Below are 25,575 nucleotides of genomic sequence, written 5' to 3'. Positions count from 1 at the left end.
AGTCATTTCTGGATATTTATTAGGATTCTCAGTTACATATCTCAGTTATATTAAGACATCTCACATATATTTTTGTAGGTTTTATAAAATATATAAATTATAGCTTATATATCTGATTTTAATTAAGTCAGGTGAAATTCTTTTTCCTCAGAGAAAAATACGACCAAAATTTCACAAAAGGAAATGTTACTAATGTTGCAAAACTTAACATACTTACTTTTCTTTCTGTCAGTCAATCATAACTTCTCAAGTTTAAAATAGTAACTCCTAAATCCACTTAGTTGAAAATGGTGGGTTTGATGAAGATTTCCACGTGAAATTCTGTTCACTTTTTCTCATGTGTCCATGTTCATCCTCCTGATTTCTGAGCAAGTAGAAAGGTCTCTAAGCTTGCACCTCCAACAGATTGGACTGACTTTCTCAGGAGAGGCCTAAGAAAGATTTTGTTGTATATTTTAACACTTAAAGGTGAAAAAAATAACCAATGTCAGTGGAATGACAGAAAAACTCTCCTCTTTTGAAAGAGTTGGTATTTCAATACCTTTGGATAGGGACAAAGGTTTGAATTATACCAACCTTGCCTTTTTCTGTTTTGTTTTGTTTTCAGTTTGCTTTCCCTGCAAATATAAATGAATTTAAAAAAAGGTCCTTGGTGATTTACACTCAGAAACCACTAATGAATCTTTAGAGTAATTTTATTTGGCAAAATAACTAACAAAGATTGCTTTGCCTGTAGTGTCCTTGGGGACAAGAGGACAAGTATCAGGTAATTTTGTTCATTTTCTTATTTTTCTTAACAGCTTTATTGAAGCAAAAACAACATATTATAAACTGCACATATTTAAAGTGAACAATTTTTAAGTGTTGACATATGTACACTCCTGTGAAAACATTTACATAGTAAAAAGAGTCAACATGTCCATCACTCCCAAAAGTGTCCTTGTGCATCTTTGTTATCCCCTGTGCCCTCCTCCTTCTGCACTCCTCCAATCCTCAGGCAACCATGGATAAGTTGCCTGTCACTATGGATTTGTTTGTTTTCTTATAGAAGTTTAAGTAAAATTTAATAACATTTATCCCTATTTTATGTGTCTCAATAGTTTGTTCCTTTTTACTTCTGAGTAGTATTCCAATTTAATAGACTTATGAGGTTTATTCAGCTTGTGACTATTACAAATAAAGAGAGCTGCTATGATCAGTTGTGTACTAGATTCATATGGAAATATACTTTCATTTCTCTTGGGTAAATACCTTGGAAAGAAGTTGAATGGTATATTGGTTTAAAGGTTTTGTGTATGTTTTACCTTTAAACAGTCTACCAAACTGTATTCCAACACATCTTTAAGATTTACATTCCCATTATGAATGTGACCACCTCAATGCCAACCCTTAGCATGACCAGTCTTTAATTTTAGCCATTCTACTCAGTGTGTAGTGGTAGCTCATTGTCCTGACTTACAGTTCCCTAATGACATATGATGTTGCATGTCTTTTCATATGCTTATTTTACATTTGTTTATCTTCTTGAATGTGACAGCTGTGTAGATCTTTTGTCCATTTTTAAATTGAATTCTCCTATTGTTGAGTTCTTTACATATTCTAAATACAAGTCTTTTATCAGCTGTATCATTTTTGAATATATTCTCCTGTTGTGTGGGTTTTCCAATTTCTGAATGGTGTCCTTTGAGCAAAAAAGGAACTTTAATTTGGAGGAAGTGAAATTGATTTATGTTTATCTTTTACCACTTGTACTTTTCGTGTCATGTCTAAGAAACCATTGTCTAACCAAGGGTCAGAAAGATTTTTTTCCCATCTTTTCTTCTAATAGTTTTAATGGTTTAGCATTTACATTTAGTCCTAAGATTCATTTTGAGCAGATTATTATATATGGCATGAGAAAAATGACTAAATCCATTATTTTGCATATGGATATCCAATTATTTAGCACCGTCTGTTGAAAGACTATTCTTTCCCCAGTGAATTGCCTTGGCACCCCTGTTATAAACCTGTTGACCATTGTAGTGAGTTGAATAGTGTCTCTGAAAAAGATATGTCAAAGTTCTAATCACAGAACCTGCAATTGTGACCTTCTTTGGAAAAGGGTCTTTGCAGATGTAATTAAGCTAGGAATTTTGAGGAGGCTCTAAATCCCTAAATCCAATGACTGGTGTCCTTATAAGAAGAGAAGAATACACAAAAAAAGACAGGCAAAAAACAATGTTGAAGATGGAGGCAGAGATTAGAATGCTGCCACAAGTTACAGAATTCCAGGGACCACCAGAAGCTGAAAGAGGAATGGAAGGATTCTCCCTTCTTTTCTTCCTTTGGGACATACAGTCTCTGTATGGGGAAGCTTTTAAGCTATTCAGCAGTGTTTTGGAACAAATTAAATAGTGTAAAAAATACATTGTGGGCAGAGGAACTAATAAGCAGCATCCCTGAAGAGTATAGTATTAGAACAGGAAGGATTCAAATGTGCAGTCTCCTGCAGGATGTGCCCGGGGGACAGTTAAGATATTTATGATACTATTTTACTAATACTATTCTTTTAAGGGAAGTCATTTTTTGTTTGTTCCTGAATCCTTGGTTTTCTTTTAACTTTATGTAATTTTATATTATGTAGGGAAAAATGGAAACAAAGAAGGGTCAGGAAGTCCCAGGAGGGGTAAAAGGCGATAGAACATTCTTTACTATGAATTAAGGGTTGGGAAAAAGGAAAAACACAAATACCTGACTTTTAAGTCACTTTTCTTTGCCCAATGGGCCTCCAAAAGCTTAAAGTGATCTGAATACGTTTAAAGGATAATGATATAATAGATCAGTTAAAAGAGAGATGTCAGAGTGAATTAAAAAATAAGACCTCTGTTAGAACATTTAAAAACTTCTTCTGTTTCATTCTTTCTGTCTTGTACTTCTATTTTCATATGCTGTCTCGAAGAAACCAATTTTATATATAGACTCAGATAGATTAAAAGTAGAGGGATGAAAAATGATGTATCACTAACACTTACAAAACTGGAGTGGGTATTAATTTCTGCCCTACTTATTTTCAATTTGCTTGCTTTGGTTTTTGTTTGCTCTTCTTGTGTCAGGTTTCTTAATGTAGGCAGTCAGGTTATCGATTTAATATGTTTGTTGTTTTTTAATATAGATGTTTACTGCTACAAATTTCTCAGTAAGCACTGCTTGAGCTGTATCCTGTTAAGTTTTGGTATGTTGTATTTTTGCTTTCATTCATCTTAAAGTATTTTCCCATTTCTCATGTGATTTATTCTTTAATTCATTGGCTGTTTAGAAATGTATAGTTTACTTTTCATTTCCCAAATTTTCTTCATTAATTCATTTATAAATTTGTTACCTTGTGGTTAAAAAACATAATTTGTGTGATTTAAATCCTTTTCAATGGTGAGTCTTGTTATATGGGCTGGTATATGATCTGTCCTAGAGAATTTCCACATGCATTTGAGAAGAATGTGTATCTTAATGGTGTTTGATGGAGTGTTCTATATAGATGCCTGGTAGGTTTAACTGGTTTATAGTGTTGTCCATATCTTTTATTTACTTAATGATATTCTGCCTAGTTGTTCTATCCATTATTGAAAGTGAATTATTGAAGGTTCTCACTATTATTTTTGCTTTTTAATATTAATTTATTTATTTATTATTGAAGTTTAGTCACTTTACACTGTTGTGTCAGTTTCTGGTGTATAGCACAATACTTTCATCATATAGAAGCATACATATATTCATTTTCATATTCTTTTTTACCATAGATTACTACAGGATACTGAATATAGTTTCCTGTGCTATATAGTATAAGCTTGTTACTTACCTATTTTATGTATATTAGTTAGTATCTGCAAATCTAGAAATCCCAATTTATCCCTTCCCACCCCCTTCCCTGCCTGATAACCATAAGTTTGTTTTCTATATCTGTGAGTCTGTTTCTGTTTTATAAACAAGTTCATTTGTCTTTTTTTTTTATTTCAACATATGTGTGATAAGATATGGTATTTTCTTTCTCTTTCTGGCTTCACTTAGAATGACATTCTCCAGTTTCATCCACTACCACCACAATCAAGGTAACATCATCACTCCCCAAGAGGTGCGAATTCCAAAATTCATCAAATTGTACATCTGAAATATGTGTAGTTTACTGTATAGGAATCATATTGTAATAAAGGTGTTAAAAATAAAAGAGTGAATATAATAAAATTTACCCTTTTAAAAATTATAGAATTTGGTGGATTTCAGTATATTAATAGCATTTTGAAACTATTACCATTATCTAATTTTGGGACATTTTTATCACCCCCAAAACAAAACCAGTGTTAGTCTCTTCCATGCCCCGCTACTTCCAGTTAGCAGCAAGCAATAATCTATATTCTGTCTCTGTGGAACTGTCAATTCTGGACTTTTCATACAATGGAAAATTAGGTTTTGTGGTCTGTTGTGACTGGCTTCTTTTGCTTAGCATGTATTCAAGATTTATTCATGGAGTAGCGTATATTATTTCTTCATTTCTCTTTTTCTTGCCAAGTACTCTTCCATTGTATTGATGTATCACAGTTTGTATATTCATTCATCTGTTGATGGACATTTGGGTTATTTTCACTTTTTGGATACTATTGTGAATAATGCTACTACTAGCATCCAGGTTCAAATTTGTGTGTGTACATTTATTTACAGTTCTCTTTGGTATGTACTGAGGAGTAGAATTGCTGGGTCATTTGGCCACTGTTTGTTTAATTTTTGAGGAACTACAAAGTTGTATTCCAAAGTTGCTGCAGTAGTATGAATATTCAGCAAAGAAACATTGTTTCAATATCTTCACATCTTTGTCAACACTTGTGTTGTCTGCCTTTTTTTGTTTTAGCCATCCTAGTGGGTGCAAAGTGGCATCTCATTGTGGTTTTAATTTGTATTTCATCAGTGATTAATGGTGTTGAGTACCTTTTTATGGGCATTTTGGCCATTTTTATATCTTCTTTATAAAATGTATATTCAAAGTCTTTGCCTCTTTTAAAATTGAGTGTCTTTTTGTAATGGAGTGTTAGAGTTCTTTGTATATCCTCTATAGAAGTCCCTTATCAGGTATATGATTTTCAGACATTTCTCCCATTCCATGGGTTGTCTTTTCAGTTGTTAATAGTGTTGTTTAAAGCACAAAAGCTTTAATTTGATGAAGTCCAATTTATGCATTCTTTTTGTTATTTGTCATTATGGTGTCATTTGTAAGAAACTATGTTTTAATCCAAAGTGACAAAGATTTAATGTATTTTTCCAAGAGTTTTTTATTTTTAGCACTTACATTTGAGTCTTTGATCCAGTTGGAGTTAACTTTTGTATATGTTGTGATGTAGGTGTCCATTTTCATAATTTTGTACATGGTTATAGAGTTGCCTCAGCACCATTTATTGAAAAGCTGTACTTTCCTCATTGGATTACCTTGGCACTCTTGTTGATATGTGTTGACTGTAAATGTAAGGGTTTACTTCTGGATCCTCAATTCTAATCTATTGGTCTAAAATATCTATCCTTATAAGGATGATGTTTTGATTACTGTAGCTTTATAGTAAGATTTTGAAGTCAAGAAGTGGTAGTCCTTCAGTTTTTTTTATTTTCCAAGATTGTCTTATTTGGGGTCTCTTTTATTTCCACATGAATTGTAGTGTCAGTATGCCACTTACTGCAAAGTGGCAGCTACAATTTTGATAGAGATTGCAATGAATCTGTAGATTCCTTTGGGTAGTATTGTCATCTTAACTATATTAAGTCATCCAGACCATGAATATGAGATATCTTTCCACTCTGAGGCTTTCAAAATGCTTTGTACATAGGTTCAGAATGGTTTTATAATCTTATATTTATTTTGTTAAATTTATTCCTGAGTGTTTTATTCTTTTAAATGCCGATATACATGGAATTATTTTCTTAATTTCATTTTCAAATTGTGCATTACTAGTGTATAGAAATGCAATTAATTAATTTTATTGATCTTGTACCCTCCAAACATGTTGAACGTAGTACTTCAAATAGTTTTGTGAATTTTGTGGATTTGCTATATACATGATCATGCCACTTACATATAGAAAGAGTTTATCTTCCTTTTCTGTCTTTTTTTTTTCTTTTATTTATTTTTTCTGCTTCTAATTGCCCTTGTAAAAACCTCCAGGACAATGTTGAGTAGAAGTGTTGAAAGCAGGCATACAATATATCATATTTTTTTAATGTTGCTGGGTTTGTTTTTTAAGTATTTTGTAGAAGATGTTGATGTTTATATTCACAAGGAATATGTATTCATAAGGTCTGTAGGTTTCTTCAATTGTGATGTGTATGTCGTATTTTGGGATCATAGTAATAATGGCTTCATAGAATAAATTGGGAAGTGTTTTCTATTTTCTCCAGGAGTTTGTGAAAGACTGATGTTTTATTCTTTAAACATTTGATAAAATTCACCGTTGAAGACATCTAGGTCTTCGGTTTACTTTATGGGAAGTTTTTTTATTACTAACTCAATATCTCTACTTTCTATAAATATATTAAAATTTTCTGTTTCTTCTTGAGTCAAGTTTGGTGGCTTGTATTTTTCTAGGAATTTGTCCATCTTCTCTAGGTAACCTCAGAGGTTTATGGTTGTTCTTAGTATTTCCTTCTAGTTCTTTTTATTACTGTGATGTTAGTAATGTCCCTCTTTTTCTTCTTGATTTTAGTCACTTGAATCTTTGTCTTTTTGTCATGTTCAATGAAACTAAATATTTTCTGATTTTGTTGATATTTTCAAATAACTAAATTTTGATTTTGTTATTTTTTCATATATTTTTCAATTTTCTTTTTTATTTATTTCCCCTCTAATTTTTTTTAATATTCTTCATACTGTTTGTTTTGAGTTTAGCATTCTCTTCTCCTTATAGTTTCTTTTTGTTATGGGAATTTTATATATTTTTTTCCAGTTTTGTGAGATTCCGTTGACATACAGTGCTGTATGTCAAGTTTATAGTGTTCAGCAAAATGACTTTACTTACATATATCTTGAAATTATTACCACAATAAGTTTAGTTAACATCCATCTTATATAGATACAAAAATTTTTTTCCCTTGTGATGAGAAATCTTAGGATTTATTCTCTTAACAACTTCCAAATACACCTTACAGCAGTGTTACCTTTAATCATCACGTTCTGTGGGTTCTGTTCATCGTGGGTTCTGCCCAGCAAAAGTCCCACCTCGGAAGAATGAAATTACTCAAGACTTTATCAGGTCAAGAGAGTGAGAAGGAGCCAGAGACCAACTCCCCGAACTCCTCCAAAGCTCTTATACTTATTGAGAATAGTCAAAGAGTCAAAGTGAAATACGTCAAAGGAATGAGTAAGGGGCAAGGTATACATGCAGGGATGCAGGTCAGCAGTTTCAGTTAGTGGAAAAGCAGAAAATTATAATCTTATTTTATATTTAGCGAGAAGGTTACAATATTGATAGTACAAACGGTTATCTTAAGCCTCATACAATCATGAGCAAGGTTACAATGTTCCGAACAATTGATAATGAAAACCCAGACCACCACAGAGGCTCTATACAATGATCAGAAATCATCTAAGCATGCGAAGCAGCCCAGCTGTTTCCAGCTAAGTGCTAAGTCACAGTTTTCTGTGAGCAAGAGCAGCCTACACTGTCCACCTATGTCTGATAAGCATGTCCTGCTGGTTAGTGCGAGGAACGAGTTAAGGTTTTCCATAAGCGTAAGCAGCCCTGAACCTATGACCTTGAGCTTAGCAAAGCAAGCAAAGCATGTCTTTGGTTTTTATGGCAAGGAGACAGTTTGTAGCAGATTCCTGCTAGCAAAGCAGCTTCAAGGCAACTGAGCTAAGTTCCACAGATAAGGTGGTGACTGGTATTGAGTTTAGTCTTTTGTGCTTTTGGACATTTTGCTTTGAAGTAGCAGTATACAGACAAATATAGAGAGCATTGGTTTTGATTATACATTTCTTACGTGTTTACATAAAGGTGAGAATATGACTTGGTAGAGCAATTATTACAGTATCAAAGTTTGTTAACCCAAGTTTGTGCTCCCACAGTGTTCTACATTACATCCCCAGTACTTGTTTATCTTATAACTGATATTTGTATCTTCTGACTACTTTCTTCCAATGTATGCACACCCCTGTCCCCCATCATCTCTACCCTCTCCTTTCTGGTAACCACAGATGTGATGTCTTTTTCTATGAGGTTGGTCTTTTTTGTTTGTTTTTTAGTTTCCACATACAAATGAGATTTTGCAGTATTTGTCTTTCTCTGTCTGACTTATTTCACTTAATATAATACCCTTAAGTTCCAGCCATGTTGTTGCAAGTGGCATGATTTTCTATTTTTAATTGCTGAACAATATTCCATTATATAATGTGAAACTTTTACAGTTCAAGGGGTTTTTTCTTTTTTGTGCTTTTTGTTCATTTTTACTGAATTAGTGTAAAATAAACTGTGACTTAATTTCTTTCACTTGGTAACAGAAATTTGATAAGGTATCATTTTGTAGATGGAAATGTATTTGAAAAAAAGTTTCTTTCTTTACACCCCAATATAGCATAACCAGACCTACACATTTCATAGGACTGTATGGTCAATGTTTTATTTTGATTTTTTTTCTCATTCTACCCATTCTTCTTCCTGATTGCACCACTTTGTTTCTGCTTTAGACAGCCTGCATTAAAATTTGTTTTCCTTTAATATTCTACTTGCTTAGTGACTACATAAAAATAAATTGATAAAAAGTGTTTCCACAATACATTTAGTTATACACATATGCATGCTCATGTTAAAATTTTGCAACCAAGTATATTGATAACATCTCTTTTGTTCTAATTATATTTTACTTTAAGAGATTTTATACTTTATTTACATATATACTGTACTTTTATGTTAAATTTATTCTCTTGTGATTACATTTTTATGACTATCATGACTGAAATAATATTTGCTCATTGATTTTCTGTTGCTTATTACTATGACAGTCTACTGATTTTTAAATAATGTCAATTTTTTCCACAAAAGCAACAAATTCCTTATTAATTCCCCTACTTTCCTACTACAATATCTTTAGTTTTCTGGATATGGAAGAATATCCTCAGGGTAAAAAAAATATGTCTACTTGCATCCATTTTAAGATATCCTAAATTGTAAGACATACAATTATATAACGTATCACTTAAAAAAGGTTGCCAATTAAACTATGAACAACAGTAGATATCATCCATTGTGTGACATACCTCCATTTCAGAAAGCAAAATGTGAATGCTTTTAAAATCAATTCAATTCAGTAGTTTTATTTATCCCTTCCCATATTTATCCTGATTTTTTAATTACGTTATTGCATATGCAAGGTTTTCCAATAAAATATTGAAAATTTATGTTTTGTATTCATCACATTCATTGGGGAGGGTTTAATCTATGCTGTTGGCCCTTTGAAAGAACTGGCTTTTAAATTCGTTAGCTTATTTAACTGATTTCATTTTCTACCATTAGTAAGTAATGTTTTTCATTTACTTTTTAAAATTTTTTATTTTTCAGATTTATTAGGATAAGTTTCTCCCTTTTTGGCTAGTTTACAGTTTTGTAAGTAATGAATACATTTACGATAACAGAATTCCTAGTGAATACAGCTTTTTCAGTGTTCCGAGTAATTTGTGATGCCATGTCTGCATTTCATTGCATTCCAGATAGCAATTAGTTAATTTGGTGTAAGTACCGTAATTTCTAAGGAATTTTATTTGTGTGGATTTTTCAACTCGTTGTATCTAATAATTGAGATTATTATGACCAAATTTGGACTCTAAAAGCTTAATTTGTGTTAGATGTTGGCACAGGTATCAAATACACTGGGGAATGTTTCTCACGTGAGTCAGTTCTATAAGCAGCAGACAATACCTTTCAGGAAAAAATGTAAACTTTCTGTGAAAATGAGCATGGTCTTTCTCAATTCAGACTTTCATTGAGTGTGCATCTAATGTGTCACCAAGTGCTCTCACTAAACTTATCCTGAGACTTCACCACCTAAGTCTCCGTGATCCATTATGTAAAACTTATTCCCATACCCTGTCTATATTCTCTTGAATATCCATATCCTTTCATAGGTTATTGCTCTACTTTAAGTTAAATCATTATTTATAATCCATTCTATTCAACACTTTGCAATGATTTCAGCTATAGATTCAAAAGAATATTTCTTAAATTTCATCCACTATTTATGTGTGTTCATTGTAGTAATACATATTTTTTCTCTGTCTTCTCAATATTGGAAGTGGTATTATTCTCTTTCACATTTATTTTAACTCATTCATTATAGACATTTTATGTAAAATAACTTATTACATGCCTTCATGTAATTATTGTCTATATTTGAGAAGAGCTATAAAAATTTACCTAATATTTACCCCTATATCCAGAGTAGTGACTTTTATTGTATACTAAAGTCATTTTATAAAGTTATTTTCTTTTCATAATGATTTTTTAGGAAGTTGACAGCAAAACTATCAGGTATTGGTTTAAATAATGGAGATACAAACATGGCTTGAGCAGGGCTCAATAGAAGCTTGGTTACAGAAATGTTGAGAAATTTACTGTTACTTACATGTGTATTATTAAAAAAGAATATTACAAGCTTCAAAAATAAATCTCTGTGGCCATTTATTCTTGTTTTTGACACAATCTTTTAAAAATACTATGTTATTTCATTAAGATGAGAGCAAGGCAATTCTTTTGATTAAGTCCTTACAGGCTTTCTTAACTTGGTTGTTTCTCAAGGTATAAATAAATGGGTTCAATGTAGGTGCAACAGAAAACATGAGCAGTGAAACCACTTTTTTAATGGTCACTTCTTCCTTTGCTGTAGGATTCACGTAGATGAAAATGCAGGTGCCATAGGTAAGCGAAACCACAATCATGTGTGAAGAACAGGTGGAAAAAGCCTTTTTCCTTTGCTGAACAGAAGGGAACCTAAAAATTGTCTTGATGATACAAGCATATGACAGAACCACACAAGTAAGAGTCATATTCAGGGTCAGCACAGCACAGATTATAACGGTGTGTTCCATCAACCATGTGTCTGAGCATGAGATTTCCACTAAGGGAAATGCATCACAGCTAAAATGATCAATCCTATTAGAGTCACAGAATTTTAGATTTAAACCCAGGATAAGTGGTGGGATTAAAATACAGAGACCAGCCATCCAGCAAGAGATGATGAGAATCCTGCAGACTCGGCTGCTCATGATGGTCATATAATGCAAAGGTTTGCAGATGGCCACGTAACGGTCATACGACATGGTGGCCAGCAGATAGAATTCTGTTACTCCACACAGGTCGGTGATAAACACTTGGATGAAACAAGCATTATAGGTAATGACCCTGTCACCTGTTGCTATGCTATACAGGTATCTGGGGATACAAGAAGATGTGAGTGAGATCTCCAAGAAGGAGAAATTTTTTAAGAAAAAGTACATGGGTGTTTTAAGATGGGAATCCACAAATGTGAGTGTGATTATGGTCAGGTTTCCAGTCACACTCAGTGTGTAGTTGATAGACAGAAAGATAAAAATTAGGACCTGTAGCTCAGGATCATCTGTGAGTCCCAGCAGAATGAATGTTGTTACTGTACCGTTTCTCATCACTGACTTCTGACTTGTCTCCAATCTGTGTGTGATATTCAGAGAAATTTGCTTATAGATTGTAGACTATTTTAATTTAATGTATTTAAACTTTTATATTTCATTATCTACAATATTGTATATAAATAAGTATATATATCCCCATTTTATGTCTCTTATGGGTGTAGGATTTTCCATTGTGATGACTAAGTAGATGCTGAAGAGGTGTGATTAAATGGGTAGCTAGAACGTCTTTTGCTTCTCAAGATTTTTTCCCTATTCAGAAATGAATTCAGAAAATTGCACCCTTGATTTCATATCTTTTCTTGACACTTTGAGTCTTTCTTAAGGCAGTGCTTATATGACTTGTGTTCACTGTGTAGACTCTAGAGCAAAACTTGAGATCTTTGTTCCAAAAGAAAATTTTGTTTGATGGTTTGCTCGTTTTTAGGTTAAGCTTGCTTAATTCTTAGAAACAACCTAAGGCCTGCTACTTACCCACCAACCCCTGCCACATAGTCCATGTGTCTGTTTCTGCATTGTATTTACTGAGTATGTGTATGTTTCCTGCTGACACATATGATGACTGCCCTCTCTTCCCTTCTGCACCTTCCAGTCAATGAATTCTCTTCATTGATGCTACACTAGTGGGGACTCAGATATTTCTAATGTACAATTAGTGTTTCATGTCTTGGAGTTTTCTGACATCAATCAATAAAAAAGATTTTCCCCTTGTGTACCTGGTTCATTTGTTTTGAGTATATTTACTTAATTGTTTAACTTATTGCAATCTCTTCTTCCTCAGGTTGGGCAGTCTTGGTTGTGACTATGTACCCAGCTCCAGTGTTTCCAATATAGAGAAAAATCTCTAACTGAGGATTATGGCTACTCAAAAGTTAAAATTCTCTTAGTAAATTTAGTCTGCCATTCAAGTATTTATATCAAATTGAGATGTAGAAGGAATATACATACACGTGTGTATATATATATACATATGTAGTATGTATATATATATATATTTACAGTCTACCTACTTTCCTTTCATCTTTTCTTCTAATCTCTCAGATGATATGTGCATCCTTGTGAAATTTACTCTGCTCTTCAAACTTTGACCATTTTTCAATTCTTGAAATATATCTCTTTTTCTATAAGACATTACAACTTACTTTATAATAGAAATCAGTAAACAGATTGATAATAAAGTATAAGTATCTGTTTTCTGAGTATTCTATCTTTCAAAGAGTGCTGAATGTGAACACAGGGATCTGTAAAGAGATGTGTCATTCCAGTCACAGTGTTATTTGTAGGGAGGATGGGAAGAGGAATGAAGGGACATGCTTGTATACTTCTATATACAGGAAGACCCTCATTTTATTTTGGGTTAAATATCTGTTCAAAATTACCCTAAGTATTTCTTATATTTAGTTAGATACAGATTTTTAAAATATATCTTAAGGATAGAAATCTCCCAGGCAGTGACATTTATCTACATAAGGGAAATTCATTCCAAAATTTGACGTCTGAAAAATATATCTTATATATACATTAAAAACATAAATTATTACCAAAATTCATTTTTGTTTCCAGGGAAAAATATAACCTGGATCCTACAAAGGGAATTACAATCAAAGAGACAAACTTTACCATACTTACTCTTCTGTTAGTAAATCAGAGCTTCTGATGGTTGTTTAAACACAGCAAATTTAAGACTACAAAGTTAAAAGCCATGTTTTAATAAAGATATTTGTATCTTCCGATTCATGGGCATGTCTGGGAACACATCAGTCTCCCTTTGTTCACCATCTCCAACAAATTGGGAAGACTTGCATATGCTGGGCTTAGTGCTATTATAAATGTCCAAATATTTTCTTGTTATCTCCATCACTAATTAAAACAAAAATAAATTATAATAAGAGCTGAGTAAGTCTCCCCACTGGGTGGAGGAGATGCATTTTAAATCATCAGGACAGAGAGACATACTTTTCCAGTATGCAATGTGACTTTTCTCTTTAATTTGGCAAAAATGCCACTAAATGAAATAAACAAATGGTCCTTACTGACCTGCAATCAAGAACCATTACTTAATTTTCTGAGTAACGAAGTTTGGCAAAAACACAAGTAACTCAGTCTTAAGTAGGGACTGTGTCCTTAGAGACAGGAGAATGTTACAGCAGCATTTGACACAGGTCAGGAGGGCAATTGTATCATTTCAATTACACAGCTCATTAAAAAAAGTCCTTTCACATGTGGTAAGACTTTTTGAATATTGTAATTCTTTAATATTTGAATAAAATCCTTTATTGTGCGAATGTTTTATTATTATTGGACAATTTCAATCAGATAAGAAAGTGTAATAGTTTATAAAATTATACAAGGTTACTGCTTACATTACAGACCTTATCTTTCCAGGTATTCCTTTCTGTAAATATGTGGACTATAGGTGTTTTTCATGAGTACATGAAAATTTACAGCCACATCTGTTAATTGGATACAAAACATGCTTTTATATTTGTACAACACAATGAGTGTATTAATTCCATTGAATTTTACAGTTAAAAATGATCAAAATGGTAAATTTTGTTATGTATATTTCATGACAATAAAAAGATGCACTTTTCTATATTGAAACATACCTTAATTTATCATATTATATAATTTCCAATTATTCGCTCTTAATAATGTTGGCTAGTAAGTATGTAGTGTTATCCTTTTATGATTTTAATTTTCATATATCTAAAGCTAAGTATGTGGAAAATCATTTGTGTGTTTAGTTGCTATCTGTGTATCTTAAATTATTTGTCTTTTATTAAATTGTGTTGTATGTTTTGTTACTGAGTTTTGACAATTCTTTATATAGTCTGGGTACACGACCTTTGTCATATATGTGATTCAAAATTATTTTCTCCCTTTTTATGGCTAGTCATATTCTTAATAGTGTCTTTTTAAGAAGAGGAATTTTTAGTTTTTGTGAATGGCATTTCATCATTTAAGAAAATGCATCAAGTATTTACTGTTTTATCTAAAAGTTTTTGCCTAATTGAACAATAATTTTCTTCATATGTTTCTCCTAGAAGTATTACAGTTTGGTTTATGTAAAGATCTGTAATTCATTTTGAGTTAGTTTTTGTAAATTTATTTGTAAATAGTATAAGATACAGATATCAAAGTTCATTGGAGATATGACTATCCCATTATTCCAGTGTCATTTGTTGAAAAGACTGTTTCTCTATTAAATTTTTTGCATTTCTTTCACAAATCAATTGACCATAAATGTAAGATTCCTTCTAGAGTCTTAGTTCTTTTCCACTGACCCTTTTCTGTATCTTTACATCAATATCATGATGTCTTGATTACTTAGCATTATATATGTTTGAATAAGGTAGGCAGTATAACTTTGTTCTTTTTCAATGGTTGAATTGGTTATTCTTGGCCTTTTGAATTTCCATAATAATTTTATACTCAATTGGACAATATTTTTACCAAAAAATTTTGCTTGGATTTTGATTAAGACTGATTTGAATCTATACATTAATTTGGAAATAATCAAACTCCCAGAATGTGATGTACACACACTTTCTATTGCTTCAGTCACAAAGATTACAAGTGCTATTGTACAGGGATTTTGCATACGTAGTAAGGGTCAAAATAGTTGACTTAAGGAAATTATCCTTGGTGGGCCTTACTTAATCAAATGAACTCTTAAAAAGGATGGAAGCATCTACTGGTGCAAGAGATTTGAAACATTTAGAGATTTGTAATGAAGAAGACTGTCTATTTCTGGCTTTGATGTCGGAGGAGGTCATGAGACACTCCACCTCCAGGAGTGGAGAGTAGCCACTGCCTGACAACAAGCTAGAAAATGGAGACCACCATCCAATGGACAAGATCCAGGAAAAATCAAGCACAAGCTTTCAGGAGTCCCCTCACAGTGAAATCACATAGGGAAGAACTTAATTCTCCAGGAACAATGTGTGACCACATGTGCAAAGTCCAGCTGGCTAGGTAAGCTCACCTGAGCCTTTGGGCTCAGGAGTTTTACTGGTGGTCAGTCACACAGGTCTGCAGGGCCCCCAGGACTGACCATGGCTGTACAGTCTCCAGTGCCCCAGAGGCCAAACTGATACAGGATGGCCAGAGCCTCAGGGGATGAAAAACCACTCTGATCAGGCAGAGTGTTCTAAGGGCTCAGAGGTTATCTCCCAGTAGGTAATCAAGGGCCAGTCTTAACAGAGATCTTCCTTTGGAATGTGCAGGCCGTAAGGAACCTGGTCCTGCTGACGCTGTACTCTAGTACAATAAGGCCTTCTAGGCTCCTCTCTTGCTTTCCCTGTTCCAACCCTTCCAATAACTGTTTCTCCAGGAAGGTATATTTTGGTTTGCTTTATTTATTTAGTTTTTTAGCATTTTTTTAGTTTAGTTTCCCTGGGAAACATCATTAATTTTATTAATGCTAAAATACTTGATATGAATAAATATGTAAAGATTAATTAAAACATTTGTTTACATATACATGTATTTTATACACATATATCTATCAGCATACATATATGTGCACATATAATATATACACATGTTGAAAGGTTTTCGCCAAGATTTCCATTATGAAAACTTGATTATATTAAATGTACTTTTCCACCTTTTCCCTCTTTTCAAGAAAAATATTCACAGAAGTAGTCCCAGATCAAACTCTAATATACTCCAGATGTAACTCTAATATGTTTAGGTTTAATATATGCATGGCATTCCATTAATTTTTTTTCTTTGAGTTTTATTTTTTTGTTACCAGAAATGCTGCATTCTATACTCTTTTTTTTTCTCCATACTATGATTTTAATACTGTATACCCTTTCAGAGTGGTGCTTTAATTTCAATGAGATAGAGTTGCAGGATTGAGTTGCCATGTCAGAGTATACTTTCAAACTGGAAATTTTCTGATTGTTTGTCTGAAATCTTTAGTAATTTAAATTTCCACATGCACTATAGGAAAGTAGCCTTTTGCTTATATCCCCTTTCACCAACAGATCAAAGTGTGTTTTAAAACTGGCAGTTTGATTCGTATAAATTTCTACCTCAGTATGAAGTTTTTGACATTAGACTCATAAAAGCAGTTGACAATCATAACTTCTTTATGAAATGGGATTTAATATTCTCTAAATTGCTTATTTCTGTTTTTTGCTAATTTTTACTTAGATTTTTTTAACTTTTATTGTTCACTTATAGAGCTCTTTGTATTCTTGAGAAATCATCTTGTTTGTCAGTGTTATTTATACATTTACTTTCAACATTATTATTTGACTTACGAATTTTTCAGTATTATCTTTTGCTAGACAAAATGGTAAGTACATAAATAATCAAATAGGTGCCCTTTATTTTGTTACTGTCTACCTTTAAATTCTTAAGTAAGAAGATTTCTTACTCCTGTATATTACTATTGCTTCATATATTTTCTAATAAGTTTTTACTGTTTTATTTTTATACTTAAAATTTTAAACCATTTAGAGTGTAATCTATTTGCTGTGTGGATGAAGATAAAACATTTTGATTCAGTATTGTTTTTTGTGACCGAAGTAATTATTAATTAAACCATGATTTTCCTAATGAATTAAAAGTATCCCACTTTTATATAACAAGCAAAATAAACCTTTATATAAAATTAAAAGCTGTTAGTCTATAATTTCATGATCTCAAATGTTCTACTGAACATTTTATTTTTTCTTATGCCAATACCATATTAATTTCATTTCATTGATCTATAATATGTTTTGATATTATATAAAGTAAGTTTCTATTTGCTAATTTTTATTTTTCACTTGTGTGTTTTACATTCACGAGATTTAATTCTTCCATCCTAATTTGGTGATAACTTACGCAATAAGCTGATTCTAATTGGAATTCTGTTAAATTTATATATTAATATTGGGCAAATTGATATTTTTATGATGTAATGCATTGAACCCATAATAGGATCTATTCCTTGGCAGTAATAATGATTGTTTTGATTTGCAGGGGCTTATTGTTACTATAAATATCGTCAGTTGACTCATTTGAATATATTCTTTCTTTATCCAAGTTACTAAATGTTCTTGTTAAGTCTGTTAGTTTCCTGTTAGATTTTATTGTTTTCCAGGTACATAATAATGTTATCAAGAAGTAAATATATTTCATTGACTCTAAGTGCATGTCATTATTTCATGGGCTTTTATTTTATGTATTTTTATGAGAAATGTTAGTGATTAAAATATGCATAATATTAAGAAAGCACTACTACCCTTCAAAGATGTAAAAACTAAAAAAAAATGGCTTTCATAATTTCTACCTACACTAGTTTCATAGCTCATTCTGATAATTATCCCAACTATTTTATTATTTATGTTATGGCATTTTCAAGATGGCAATGAAATGTTGAATATCAGTGATAAAAGTGAATATCCTCATTTGTCTTTTTTCCCTCATTTGTTTCTTGATTTTAATTAAGATGAATATAAGACACTATAAAATTATGTAAATTTTATTTCTTTAGAAATTTTAATCTTATTTTAGTAGTTCATCGTATTCTTATTTTACTTTAAATTTATTTGGGGAGATTTTTGATTTTTTTCTTCCAGTGATCATATTTAATCAATTAATCAAAATCCATGTATAAACTTCCTTCTTTATTTTGTTGTTATAACAAAACTACTATATTTTTCATATATATGTATATGTGTACATATATGTTTCTATATCTGTATAGATTATTCTATATCACTGTCTATCATCTATTTATCTATCATCTATCTCCACTCTTGTTTAGATTAGTCTTGTTCATAGTATAATATTTGACTGTTTTTTGATTCTATTTGAAATAGTCTACCTGCATTCAGCAGTGAATTTGTTTAAACATGTATCTTATAATATCTTCATTAGATTTTTTTCAAATATTAAGATTTTTCATAAAATTCCATAGGGAGGTTTTTTTTATTGTTTATATGGTTGAAATCATAATGAGATTTTCTAGTGTTTTATCATGGCTAGTTTTAAAGTAGTCTGGTCCTTTTATTTCATCAAAAATTGTTTTTATTTGCCTTCCTTAATATTTTATGGAGATCGGTATATACATTTTCTACACCTTGAATTAATTTTTGAAATTCTGTTTTGCTAAATCTTTGTTCATTAACTCTGGGTCTTCATATATATTTTGTTGTTGTGGAATTGCTATAGTTCATCCATAAAGTTATTCTAATTCATACTGCTTTAGTATTTATATTTTCTTTAAGATTGATAACCTTACACATTTTGATTTCTTTGTTTCATACTCATTCATTTTTCTGAGCAATTTATCAGTTTTCATGAAATTTAAAAGAATCAACTTTTAGATTTATTTATCATTTAAATTTTATTCATTTTCTATCTAAATTAGTGTTGTACATACTTTGGATTACTTTTATGGTTTACAAAATTTTATAGTGTGCAGGAGTTGCTTTACTTTTTGCTCAGTTTATTTTTTAAAAATAATGAATATATGTAGGGATAAAAAATTCTTTGATTTCTTCTGAGTATGGCTTTTTTATGCTTAGGTGAATTGCTATGAAGTGTCTCTTATCTCATTGCAGATGGATTTGTAAGCTTTCAAAGACTTAATTTGGATTCACTATATAATTCTTTATGCCTAGTGTTAATAAATGACAGAATTTGGGCTGTGAAATCTCTTTCTTGGATAGAAAGAGGAACATATTAATGATCCCCATGTCCTCATTTGTAGCTCATTAAGTCAAGAAGAGAGAAAAATTTCTCAGAGAAAATTGTCATCCTTTTATAAGAGTGGCCATTTTTTCCTCTTAAATCACATTTTGAAAGTCTTGATTTTATACTATTATGTCAGTTGCATATTCTTTCACCACTTGGACCCTGACACTTCATCTCTCATCTCCATATGGGCTTTTAAACCCAACCCTCTAACTCATAATTTAAGAAATTGCCCCTCTCCATTCTTCATTTAGTGCTTTCCTGGAAATCCAAGGGTTATAAGTAGATTTATTTTTCTTCATTTCTAATTGTTCTGTATCTCTGATACCTTGTGATTGTCCATATTTTAACCTTCTCTCTTAGCTATATTCAAGAGTACTTGTGAGATTTTACCTAGAATGGTTTTTATTTTGTTTGTTTTTAATGTATTTTCCTAGAGTATTAGAAATGTTATTATTGTCTTTCTCATTTGCTCCTTGTATTATTACACCATGCCCTCATCATCCTATTTAGTATTTTATTATACAATTTCAATTCTTACTTGAATTTTTGTAAAAATTTTTCAAATTTGTGTACAGTAATCAGCAATAGCATGCTACCAGTTTTATGGATGACTAAAGAATGGTTTTTATTAAACTGTGAAATTTAATTATATGGGGTTATATTTATCTATAAATAAATTATAGCAAATATTCTTTCATTTTCTTTACTGAGACAGGTCTCTTTTAAGAATTTGAGTAAAAACCAAAGGAAATAATTGAGTTGATTAAGGTGCAGTATAAAGTAAATCTAAAGAGGAACAGAAAAATGTAACAACTGAAATACAGATTATTAAAGACAATTATAAGCTTCAATAGAAAGGTTAGTAGCCATTCACCTTTTAACTTCATTTACTGACTGCTATTTTATTTTACTTCCTTAAGAATGATGCAGTGCTTTTGATTGAGTCATTGATGACTTTCTTCACTTGCTTATTTCTCGGTGTATAAACAAATGGATTTAACATAGTTAAAATTTAAGGAATGAGTAATTAAACCACTTTATTAATAGTCACTTCTTCGTTGGCTGTAGGATTTATATGTATGAACATGTACGCCATTGGTGATGGAAACCACAATCATGTAGGAAGAACAGATAGAAAAGGCCTTTTTCCTTTGCTGGGCACATGGAAATCCTTAAAATTGTCTTGATGATTTAAGCATAGGATAGAATTACATACATAAGAGTAAAATGAGGGTCTGCAAAGCACAGATTACAGTTTGTTCCATGAACCATGTGTCTGAACATGATGTTTGAGGGAGGGGGAAAGCATCACAGAGAAAGTGATCAATAACATTTGAGTCACAGATTTTCAAATTTAGCCCCAGACTAAGTGGGGGAGGTTATGACCAACAGTCCAGCCAACCAAGAGCAAAAAACAAAACTTTGGCAAACTCTACTGGTTGTGATGGTCACATAATGCAGGGGATTGCAGATGGACACATAGTGGTCATAGGACATGATGACCAAGAGAAAAACTTCTGTTACTGCCAAGAGGTCAGTAAAAAATGCTTGGATGAAACAAGCTACTATATCTGATGATATTATCATTTTTTTATGTTATGCAAATATTTGGGAATATAAGCTGATGTGAATGAAATCTCTAATAAGAAAATATTTTGTGAAAAAAGAGAAAAAGGACAAAGGTGGGAAGCTGGAAAAGTGTGTGCGATACACTCAGCATGTAGGTGAGAAATAGATAAAAGTCAGAACTTGCAGCTCAGGGTCATCTGTTAGTCCCAGCAGAACAAAAGTTGTTATTGTATTTTTTTTTTATCATCAATGACTTCAATATGCTTTGCTGCTCATTATGGTCATACAATGCAACGGTTTGCAGATGGCCACATAGCGATTGTAGGACGTCATGGTCAGAAGAAAAAATTCTGTTGCCCCCAAGAGGATGACAAAAAATAGTTGACTAGCATAAGCATTGTAAGTAATGTTCTTGTCTCCAGTGGACATGCTATAAAGGAATCTGGGAATACAGACTGTAGTGAATGAAATCTCTAAGAGAAATTTTGGAGGAAAAAGTACACGGCAGATTTTAGTTGAGAAGTCACAAAGGTGAGGGAGATGATTGTCAGATTGCCAGTTATGCTAAACCTGTAGGTGACAAGCAGAAAGATAAATACCAGAACTTGAAGTTGTGGGTCATCGGTCAATCCCAGCAAGATGAATGTCATTAGTCTTATAAGGTTTCTCATTATGGGTTCCTGACTTCAGGTTAATCTATTTATAAAGTTGAGATTAACATTGAAAAAAGTTGTACCAAAGATCATGTTATCAATGGATACTAGCAAAATTGCTACCTAATGCAGTTCTCATAGATTTTCATCTTGGACTCAGCAATGAATCATGAACACATGGCTATCCTCAGCTCTAACTGATGTGTATTCCATGGCTGGTTGAAGGAATGTTTTCTCAAAATTGTTTTTACTGTTCCAGAGACCTCATTTTATAGCTTTTCCCACTTTCTCAAATCCTATTTTCAGTTGATTTTCCGTTGTGAATACACGTGCTTAATTCAATTTTAACCATACAAGCAGAAGAGACCATTGATGTGGGTGATTTCACTGGTAGTCTGATACCCTTTTTATTCCAATAATTCTTTAATACTCTCAAGTTGAAGTAAAAAAATAAAAACCATTACCACTAGTTTCACATCAAATTTTCACAGCCTATTCCACAGCATTCTTTTGTATTTCCTAAAAAAAAGAGCTGACTAAATAAGTCTTGACTATTATGTTATTTGCCTTACATCGATTCTTGGCTGGAAACTTCTTCAGTTGTTTGTGTTTCATTCTCTACCTTATCTTATGAATATACCACTGCTGCTTTGTACTCAATTTACACTTAGAGAAATCTTTTTTTGAAATGTGTATAACCAGTTTCAAGGATGAGTTTGATTAATCAAATTTCAGACAATTCATTTAAGAGTCAAAACTGTGACATTCAACAATGATATATAGAAAACCTTATACGAACATATGATCCCTAACAGTAGAGTACTATTATGTTGCTAATTGTAATATTTTATATAAAAATTACACATGAAACAACTTTTGTAATCAAGTCCACTACGGAGAGCATTTACCTGCCATAAACTAAAATGATTTATTGGTACATCTCAGTGCAGAGTTATGTCTGGTTAGACTCCCTTCAACTACTGTCTCCAACAGATAATACTGATACGTATTTCATTCAAGTAAAGGTCACTTCCTTTGTGAAATCATTTGAACCACCTCTGTCTAGGAAAAGTGCCTGTCTTATATACCCCTAGGAACATACTCTGCTTATACTATCTTCACATTCAGCAGAAAGAAATGATTTTGTTGAGATTTAGGGACTATGATTTGTTCAGATTATATCATGCACTTGTGGAATTCCAGACTTATTATCAAATACTCAAAATTTTTACTCTAAGAAACATATAAATCTTATATATAACTTACTAACTTCAAACACTCTTTTAGCTTTCTCATTCTCTATAATTGGCATTCCCTTTTAAAACGTCTTTAGCAGAGGTGTCCCATATCTTTTAACATGGGAACTACTGATGTAGTTACTTTTGCTTTGGTGAAGGAGTTATTGCTAATCCTTCTGGAATTTTACTATGCAATCTTTTTTTGCTGAAAGCTTCTACTGATGACCAAAGTTATAACTGGCTTTTTTTCTGTCTAATTTGCTATTCAGAGTTTTTGTTTTTTGATGTCACTTATATCTTCTCAACACACCTCATTGAGATATTAAAAACCATAATACAGGATTTGTAATTCCATGTTCTTGTTACTATTTGGTTCCTAATTGGACCTAAATCACTTATCCTTGAAGCTACTCAAATATTTCCAATCTGCAATCAATATCTCAAGGGCGGTCATTTTTTTTTTTTCTACGTTGCTTAATGGAAAGGCATTTCTTGGAGGTCTTATAAATAGTTTCACTTGATTCTTTTATTTTTTCCTACTGAGGTGAAGGCAGGAATCAGCCCCTACTTTGTGCTCAGGTTTCACTGTTCCACACCTAATGTTCATAATACCAAGTTAAAGAGATGGAACTAGGTTGATTCCTGAGAGATTGTACTTAAAGACCACAAAGGGACAACTGCAAGAGAGCACATGAAGTTATGGGAATGAAATGTAGCTGCTGCCTGGTTACCTTCTCTCCATTCTTCTATTCTCAACTCACACATCTCCCTCTGCGGGCACACTGTTTGCAGAACAATGTTCTTTGTTGCAAAAATATTTTGTCTCTGAGTCAGTTTTATTCTACTTCAGTTTGATCATTATCTTGCCTAGATGCAAAAAGACCAAGTTCAACAAACTAATATATAGTAAAATGTAGGGGCATGATTTCTAGCTATCTTGCAGAGATGATTTTTATTGTTAAATTTACAGGTGTGTAAGGTAGGAAACTGGGAACATGAAAAAATATGTCATTATATTCAGGAAAGTATGTGTGTGCATGTGCACACATATACACACATTTATATATAATGTATGTGTCTATGTATATATATTTTTTCAGTTGTGAATGAGGTACTAAGAAAGGTTGCTTCTGGATGTTCAAAAAAGCATGCTCTATTGAGGTAATTTTAGTAATGCATAAGCAGTCTGACACTTGATTTTAATATATTTCATTCCTTAAAATTATTTACCTTAATTTCTTAAAAAGATCTTTTCATAAGGTATCAAAGCATCTTATTTTTTCAGAGACAGGCAGCATTTTACCTTTATAAGTAAAGGATAAGTGACCAAGATGAAGATGCTTATTACTTTTTGATAATCATAGCTTTGGAAGGTCATTTCACCCCAAAATTCTTCAGGGTAATAAAAGCTGACCAGAAATGTGTCAGTGGAAATAGGTAGGTGCACTGCCAATCACTCATTTTTATGAATGCACACTCACAGGCAGAGAGTTCCTGAGTTTTCTATCTCTAAAATATTTAGAGTTTTTTCTTAAAAAGATCTTGATCTCACTTTAAATTTCACAATATTTTATTATCCTTTCTTTAAGTAAAAAGGCTAGAGTGTGCAGGACCTCTCTCTGATGTTTAGAGAACTTGATGATAGGATTCCTTTGAAATGCTATCATTTTTTTAATCTACCATAACTAAGGGGATAAACACTTATGTCCTTGGTGACTGGTTCAAACGTCACCAAGGAAACTAGTGTGTAATTAACTTTGGGGAAAGAAATGCTCTGTAAGGAAACAGTTGGGATGATGTTTTCAGAGACAGAAATAAATAGAAACTTCATTGTAGACCGTTTTGAGTTATACAGAATAATTTTCCTTATTTATTAGTTTTTATGAATAGTTCATTTAAATTATAAAAATAAATAAAATAATCAAAGGGAAATACATGTAAAATCACACATAGTAGAGAGATAACTATTGTTAATATTTATATAGGCATAGCCAGACATACTAATTTTGTATATCCCTGGTCACATTTATTAAGCACATTTAAAATAGAAGAGCATTTTATAAAATTGAATAATGAAGTGCTAATTTGTAGATTTAAAAACACAGGAAACTTAAGTATCACTTCATTAATTTATGTAAACTTCTGCATAAAAAATTCCTGTGTATAGTGTTCATTTTATGAATGCTTTGTTACTTTTTAAAGCAGTCTCTGGTTTTGAATACATTTTGACTATTCATTAAAATTACTGCAGATTGTCCTATTGTATGGGCTTATTCTCTGTTACTAATAGCTATAAGTTTATTCCTGATTTTTGACAATTATCAAATTTCTACCAAAAGAATAATGTAGAAAACATCATGAAAATTTATCATAAATTATTCCAAATGGCATTCACTAAGTATGCATCATTATTTCTCATTTCATATTACAAAGTGCTATCCCAAAGGGAACACCAAAACTTGCCAGTCTCAAGCGCATTCACAGGGACTTTCCCCAGCCCTTAGACACTGTATGGGTACAACTCACCTCTGCCTCACTCAATTCAACCTGGACCCATTTGTACCATCCTGCTGTCTCCAGAAGTCCCATGTGTGAGAAGCTTCAAATTGTTTTTATGTGTGAAGTGTCGTCTGTCTTGATATCTGACCTAATATTGGGAGGGAATCCATTCTGTAAATATCCGACACTAGGAGGAAAATTGTGGTAGACTGTTATATTGACAGTCCCCAATATAATTATTGGGGAAGTT

General features: G+C 32.0%; 2 protein-coding genes across 3 annotated transcripts in view; one reads left to right on the top strand and one right to left on the bottom strand.

Moving 5' to 3' along the window:
• Window positions 1–25,575, top strand: part of LOC140685360 (olfactory receptor 10C1-like) — a 333,851-nt gene that overhangs the window by 31,145 nt on the left and 277,131 nt on the right. The gene's annotated exons all lie outside the window — the stretch shown is intronic.
• On the bottom strand, window positions 10,727–11,659 carry LOC140700401 (olfactory receptor 6C2-like). The gene has a single exon (XM_072973898.1). It carries the CDS (start codon window positions 11,657–11,659, stop codon window positions 10,727–10,729), a length of 933 nt encoding a protein of 310 aa, XP_072829999.1.

Source organism: Vicugna pacos, chromosome 12, assembly GCF_048564905.1.
Source record: "Vicugna pacos chromosome 12, VicPac4, whole genome shotgun sequence".
Lineage (NCBI taxonomy): Eukaryota > Metazoa > Chordata > Mammalia > Artiodactyla > Camelidae > Vicugna > Vicugna pacos.
The sequence above is the reverse complement of the archived record's forward strand: the minus strand, read 5'-3'. Positions and strand labels throughout refer to the sequence as shown.